We start from the raw sequence: 7,280 nt of genomic DNA, 5'->3' as shown, positions 1-7,280 counted from the left end.
GACATTAAGCGCAAGGCAACGGTTAGTGCATCTATCCACTCTCTTTTGCTTTCATAAAGAAGGAAACCTTAAGTAGTTTTCTTTACAGTTGTTGCTGAGGTACTATCACCCTTAGAGTGGGATAGGGTCATCCGAGTCGGATACTTTTCCCTACAACACTAGCAAACCCTAATTCTACCAGCTAGTCCTACTGATGCAAAGGAGAGAATGAAAACTACGAAAAGAGATGCCATTACTTCTAGGAAGGTAAAATGCATGTGTCTAAGTTATCACTATCTGAAGAAAACATCTTTTTGTATTATTGATTAAGTTATTAGAATTATCATGCATGTGCTTTCAACTAGCTTTTCACTGTGTAGGGATGGATCAAGGAGGAGGAATGCTTGGAAAAGGTTGGGATGGTACAGAGAGGGTCTAAGGGATCCCTAACATTCTTTTCGAGAGTTTCACAAAGTCTGGATGCTATTCAACCGAGGTTATGGACTTCTACAGGAAGTCTGCAGGGGTTTCTACAGGATGTTCTGTAATTCTTCTACAGGCTGTTTCGAAATGGGATTTTGGAGCATGGATGGAGGGAAAAAGATGGAGGAATGAGTATGAAGGTGAAATAGGGGTGTGAAGAGGTCTAGGACTTGGTGGATGAGGCTAAGGAGCGATTGGATTTGTTCAAGGATGGATGAAACGAGGTTGCACAAGAAGATGAGAATCATGGCAAAGTAAGCGGATGAGGCAAATGTAAGGTAAGGGTTATAAGTGAATGGTGAAGCAGGTAGGTTGGATGGAGTATGGGCAGGTAAGGAAGGATAACAGGTACTCTGCAAGTGGTTTTTCAAACTGAACAAACAAAGACATGCAAGAAAGCAAATATCTAATTATAAAACCTATGACCTAGTTACTTCACTCTAATCTGACCTAACAGCAAAAGGAAATGAACAGAAGTTTATTTGCAGTGAAACCATGTGAAACAACTATGAAACTAAGTGATCATAAACCTAAGCATGCATCCAAACTGATATCAAGTTCTACGAACGAGATTCAAACACTAATGATTGCATGGTGAAGCAAAGAAAGTGTTTTTGTTTGGGACAACATGGTTACTTCAACTCCAGCCCCTGATCCAATAAGGAAGAGGTGAAACCAAAAGCGTTTGTTGACCCTTTTTGGAGCTTTTTCCTGTTATTATCCTACCAATATATTCTAAACATAAACAGCTACTTTAACCATCAAAAGAAATCTAAATAACGAAGCAAGATCTAAATCTAAATAGCAGATTTTATTTTAAGAACGCAACAAACACATAAAGATAAACGAAGGAGGTACTGGGCGCTTGAGATGGGCCCAACCCCAAGAGCTACAGCCTCCCAAGAGAGATTTAGAGCTGGTGCAAAGCTGGATTCATCTTTATTGATCAAGAAATGAAGAGTTACATCAAAACTGTCCACAAGAAGGACTTGAAAATGAGTTGAAAGCAAAGCTAATCTATTGCATAAAAATCGAACTACAAACTAGCTAACTAATGGCTGCAAAATGACTAACCACTAGCTACTATCTACTGGCTAACTAGCTAACATCCACTGGCTATATTGGCTAACCAAAATGAGGCCCTAAGCTTTCTTATTTATACAATTCGAGGACCAAACAGTCCTCCTAAAATTTAGGGACTCGGCTGCCCAAGACTTGGAGTTAACAACAGTCCTACTTGACTTGCTTGGCTGCCCTTGTGCTGATTGATTCGGTGGCCCTTAAAGTCCGAGCTGATGGTGGAGAATTCGAGGTAAGGGCCCATAAATGAAGGGGACACCTTCCTACAAATCCTCTAGCTTGTTCTCCCACGAATTTGGCTGCCAAGTGCTCATTAAGACCTTCAATTTTGTCTCCAAATTGACCAAAAAGGCTAGACAAAGCACCCATTAGACTTGTTGGCATAATGACTAACCAAATTCAGTCTATTAACATAAATATAATCAAAAACATGCAATAAACTAATGAGAATGGTGGATTAAGTCAAATTAGGAGGTTGAATGAGCCCAAATAATAGTACATTTTTGGGGCTCATCATCACCCCCCTACTGAAAGTGTTGCTCATCCTCTGAGCAACCAATCTCTCGCCTCATCTTTGATGGCCCTGGTGGCCTCCTTGGCTAAAATCTCGGCCGATTTCTCCTTTGGCTTCCCTCTTTTCAAACTTCCTATAGAAACAGTTCGCTGGCTTCCTGTAGAAACAATCCTCTGTCTTCCTGTAGAAACAGTCTGCTAACTTCCTGCTGAACCAATTTTCTCTGATTTTGCTTGCTTGGCTGGGGGTGCCTTCTGCTTGAACTGTGCTGCTTGCAACTCTGAGCTAGTGTGATTTGATTAAGTAATATTTGAATGAGTGAGGATTTAATGAGGAGGATCTATCTCCTATAATCTCTCCTCCTTGTCTCATTCAAGTTTCTGCTCTTAATTAGCCATAATTGCCGTGATTTTCTCCCAAAAACTCAATGACGAGGCTCATCAATATGCTGATAGGCCTGATGGATATGCTGAGAAACAAATTGGTGGTGGTGTAGAGGCTGGTACTTGAGGCCTTGGACTATGATATGTTCGCCATGCAACTGAACCTTCTTCCATCTCTCTTTATACCATTCAAGCTCTGCCATGCTACTTTTTTTTACGCTTAATTCAATAGCTAGCTTGTCAACATTTGTGTTATACCCTTTTTCAGTTTCTCCAGCTTTTCGTAGGGCCAGCTGTGCATGATCATTCTGAGCTCCAATGTCAATAGCTTCAAGCTGCAATAAAATATCCATCTCGTAAGGGGATTCTGAATTGGAATTCTCTATTGATCGTATCCCTCTTATGGAGTTTTGCAAAACCTCCTCCAAAATAGAATCATACCTTATGTGCTCTGAAAGACAGGCCTGTACAATCTCATCAAAAGAAGTTTGTTAGCTTCGCATAGTCAAACTAAGCATTTCCAAAACCATCTGAGCGTTTTGAATACAAGCTACACCATTGCCTGAGCAAAGCATGTAAGTGCCAAAAGGTCTGTATGGGCTGCTTGGAGAAACAAAGATCTGTTTCAGAAGAGTCCTACAAGCATCTTGAATTAAAGAATCAGGCACATTTGTGCCCTGCCAATAAGGAAAAATGGTAGTCAAGGAGTTAGCAATGGACTCAATCAGTGCAAGGAGCATCCGAGGAACAATATCATGCTTGGAAACCACGTGACAAAAGTTTCCTCCCCAGTTCTCACGGCCAACTGCTTCAACAAGCCTTTCATGTCCGACCAGAGGGAAACCAAACATGATACAAAAGGGAGAGCTTTGCCTTAGCCTTTTCCCAGAACCCATAATGTGGCCAAGGTTACAACTGCCTCTCCTATGGAGTGACCCACAAATATGATGGGCTTGAGTTTCTTTTGTTTGAAGTCCATGTAAATCTGCAACTTTGCTTGGAAATCTGTTTTCTCGATTATATGGAGAAACAACATAAGAGCTCCTGGATGAATGAAGGCTGGTTCACCATCATCACCCTTGAGGCATTCAGAGGATACCTTTTGAACAGTTTTTATATTGTCCTCTCCACGTTTACTCTGGTTGACAATGAAATCTTCTACTCTTTGAAGCGAAAGCGACACATACGAAATCTTCATGCTCATTCACAGTAAAGCCCTCTTAATTGCTTGCATGAAGAGACTCTTCCCAAACCTTGGGCAGTAGTCCATATGAGACAAGAAAAGTTGCAATCTCCTGACCACCAGTGAACTCTGGAGTTTTCGTTTCTGACTCCATGGCCTGCTATTGCTACTGGATTTATTCCATAATGATGTCGGATCTCAGAGCTTTCTTCAAGCTCCAAACTGGATGAAGAACCTTAGGTTTCTCTGCTCTGGAAGACTCTGCTGCACTTTCCTGTAGAAGACCCCACCCGTTTCCTGTAGAATGTGATTCTGCCTTTGAGTGAGCCCGATGCACGAGTGAAATTCGAGAACAGGTAGGAAACTCAGCGGAGGACGATAGGTTAAGCCGATTGTGGAAGCAGAGGATGTATACTTCGAGTTGAACATGATGCAAGTGCAAGTTAACAGCAGTCTATGAGTTTCAGCTGAGCGCTCAGATTTCTGCGTGATTTTTGGAGTGAGGTGGCAAAGACGGGTGCTGGCCCATGCAACTGCTGTGCTATCATGAACTAGAGTGGTTTACTATGTGTTCTCTACCTGTAAGCTCATCCATCAGTTGCACTGGAGTTAGGCTGCCCACACTGTCCGTTTTTTTTTAATTTTCACGTGCATGACTAACCCATGCATGCTGCGTGACTTTCTCGTGAGTGCTAGAGAACTGGGTGCCTTGCTACATTCATGGCTTAATTTCACCATTCCATTCGTTCATGCAATGCTTAGACTAGATTCATGCAATAGATGAACAAGGTTTAGTCACGTACCTGAAGTCAAATGGCTGCTTGTGAAGCTTTTTCTGCTGCATGCTCTGATTCTGCTGCTGCATGCTTGGATCCTTTGATTGCATGAGGGCTTGGCTGATGATTTTTTATTGCTTTTCCTTGTGCAGGTGTCCTCTGGCCGGATCTGAGCTGCATGCAATTGTTTCCACGTTCAGATCTGCACCTTCAAGCTGCTGCTACTGCAATGTCACAGAACCAGAACTTGTTTTCGCCATTTCTCCCAAACGGTAAAGCGGATTGAACTGAAACTTTCTCAGCATGTTTCTATCATCATGATGTATCTCCCATAGCAAAATCGTGATCAATGGATGCACGGATTTCGAGAAACATGGAAAATGGCTGAATATTTCAGAGGTCGATTTCTCAGAAACCGTGTATCGGAATCGGCTGAAACTGCTTGGGTAGGTTACCATCACTCACATGCATACCCCCATGAAACAGGTTTTGAAACGGATGCACGGATATGGAGAAAATGCAAAAATGGCTGATGGTGATGGAGGCTGATTTCTTGGAAACCGTGCACCGGAATGGCATGAAACTGCTCAGGCATGTTTTCATCAACCTTGTACAATTCCCCATAAAATGGTTTGTCAAATGGATGCATGGTTTTCAAGTTATGGCAAAAACAAATTTTGTTCTAGGTATTTTTGCTTCAAGGCCTTTTGCATGTGCTTGCATGGAAGGAAAAACTGAGCTTGGGCTGTGATGCAGGTATGGAGATGATGGAGGAGGAGTTGGAAGATTGCATGAGGGCTTCTGAACCCTTGAGGAAGCTACCATGTTCGCCAAACCACTTTTTGAAATGCATGCCTAGTTTCCCACAATTTCTACAGGAAGTTCCTGTAGAAGCACAATGAGAAGCACAATGAGGTGGAAAAAATGATGGAGAAAGGCAAGGGATGGACACACAAGTGCTTGTAGGCCTAATCAACAGATTCCCACCATCAGATTCCATTTTAGACTTGAATTTGGTTCGTCCAAAGGTTCTACAAGATGTTTCCTATAGAAATACAGAGCTTCCTGTAGAAGGCACAAGAAAAATTCCTTTAACCTTGATTTGAGTGCTCCTCCTATCATGAAACGTCCTTCTTGCAACCTGCAATTAGCCAATGGAAATTAGTTTTATTTTTCTTTTTCTTTTTCTCTTTTTTTTTTGAAAAACAACTAGGGCGCCTCATGGAGGTTTTCACCCTAATTGCCTGCCTTGGGCACCTCCAAGGGAGGTTTTCACCCAAAGATCTTATTCTCTTTTCTCTTTTTTTCCAACCCATTGACCGCCTCATGGAGGTTTTCAATCAATGAGCCAATCTAAGGCGCCTCCGAGGAGGTTTTCACCTTAGATTTCTATTTTCCTCTTTTTTCATTTTTTTTCTTTTTTTTTTTTCTCTTTTTTCCTTTTTTTTTCTACCCTACCCTACTTGAAAAACAAAATCATTTTCAAGTATAAGAATACTTCCAATGGAGCCATGTGCACATCGAGATTAGAGAAAAAATGATGTGAAGGCTCGAAATGCATGCTTGGACAACTATCTAGACTTTAGAGACCAAATGATCTGACTTTGAAGGGATCAAACATAGCTGAGGAAGAGAGTACCGCTGCAACTTAGTGACCGTCTGAAACCATATCTCAATATAGCTCTGATATCCTTGGTTCTTTTGCTGATCTGGATCATGTTTCATGTCACCTTCTAACATGACTTTCTCATCTTCCTCTTTTTGTTGATCTTTCTCTTGAATACATGGAGGATTTGATGGTAACCATGAAGGAACTCTCTCGATCTCTGATTCTGATCTCTTCTCTTCATCAAGTGCAGCCCATGGTTCTTTGATCTCCTCTTTGGAATCTTCTTTTTCCTTTGGTCCTTCAATGTTGTCAATATAATCTCTGTTTTGCAACACTCTTCCTGAGACTTGGTGAAAATCATTGAGCTCAAAAGGAGTCATTTGCACATGTTGTGCCTCAGCTTTGCAATTGGGTTGAGCTACTCCATTGTATGGCTTTGGAAATGGTACGGGTAGTTGAGTGGAGGTGTGAAATTGAGATGGAGATGGATGGCATTATGGTTGGGTAGGCATTTGGGGTTGCCTTGGTGGAGGAGGAGGTGATGGTTGTGGATGAGCAGGTGGTGGAGGAAAATGAGCGGGATGAAAGTTGTACTGGGGCCTCCACTCCTGATAAGGTGCATTCCACTGAGGCTGTGGCTGAGCATAAGAGTGAAATGGATGAGCAACTGGATGGGCATAATATGGATCTGTGAAGGAACAAGGAGGAGGTGTGAACCAGGAAGGATGAGCAGGGGGACCCCAAGAAGGCATGAAAGTGGCTTGGTAGGGGTCATAATAGGTCTCAGGTGTCCCTTGCAGTTCCTGCTGGTAAGATCTAGGTCCATGCGGCCTCCTTTGGTTCATATAATGGAGTGGTTCAGTGGCTCCTTTGGCTCTCTGATATGCAACTTTAAGTCCAGGCAAGGAAGGGCACTGATTTGTAGGATGGTATTCTTCACAGATGAAACACACTTCTAGGGAGTGCATTGGACATTCGTTCCTAGGATTCTTTCTAGTGCACCTAGGACAAAAGATGACCAAAGCGCTCTTGGCTTCCTCTTGCTTCTTTTGGATCCGCAAGGTATCTAGTTGCATGGCAAGAAACTGCCTCATATCACTCTTGAAATCTTTGATTTGATTTTCAAATTCATCTTTGGACAAGATGTTGCTCCCAACATTTCTGCTTGTAGCCATTTGCTTAGAGGAATGTTTTCTTCTTCTTCTCCCCTAGAGGTTCTTTAAATATGCCTTGATGTCCACCTAGGGGTTCTTTAATCACAGCCATCGAAGAA

At 42.2% G+C, this 7,280-nt stretch overlaps 1 protein-coding gene across 1 annotated transcript; it reads right to left on the bottom strand.

The window, feature by feature from the left end:
* Positions 1-2,930: 2,930 nt before the first annotated feature.
* LOC149206479 (protein EDS1B-like) lies at positions 2,931-3,290 on the bottom strand. Its single transcript, XM_089397704.1, has one exon. It carries the CDS (start codon positions 3,288-3,290, stop codon positions 2,931-2,933), a length of 360 nt encoding a protein of 119 aa, XP_089253830.1.
* Between the last annotated feature and the right edge of the window lie 3,990 nt (positions 3,291-7,280).

The sequence above is a fragment of the Pinus tabuliformis genome, chromosome 1_2 (assembly GCF_031772625.1).
Source record: "Pinus tabuliformis cultivar Carrire ecotype Pingquan chromosome 1_2, CPIR1, whole genome shotgun sequence".
NCBI classification, from domain to species: Eukaryota; Viridiplantae; Streptophyta; class Pinopsida; order Pinales; family Pinaceae; genus Pinus; species Pinus tabuliformis.
This window is presented reverse-complemented; position numbering and strand designations above follow the sequence as displayed.

Coding starts and splice junctions, on each gene's coding strand:
- LOC149206479 (XM_089397704.1), bottom strand. CDS start 3,290: ATGTTTGGTTTCCCTCTGGTCGGACATGAAAGGCTTGTTGAAGCAGTT.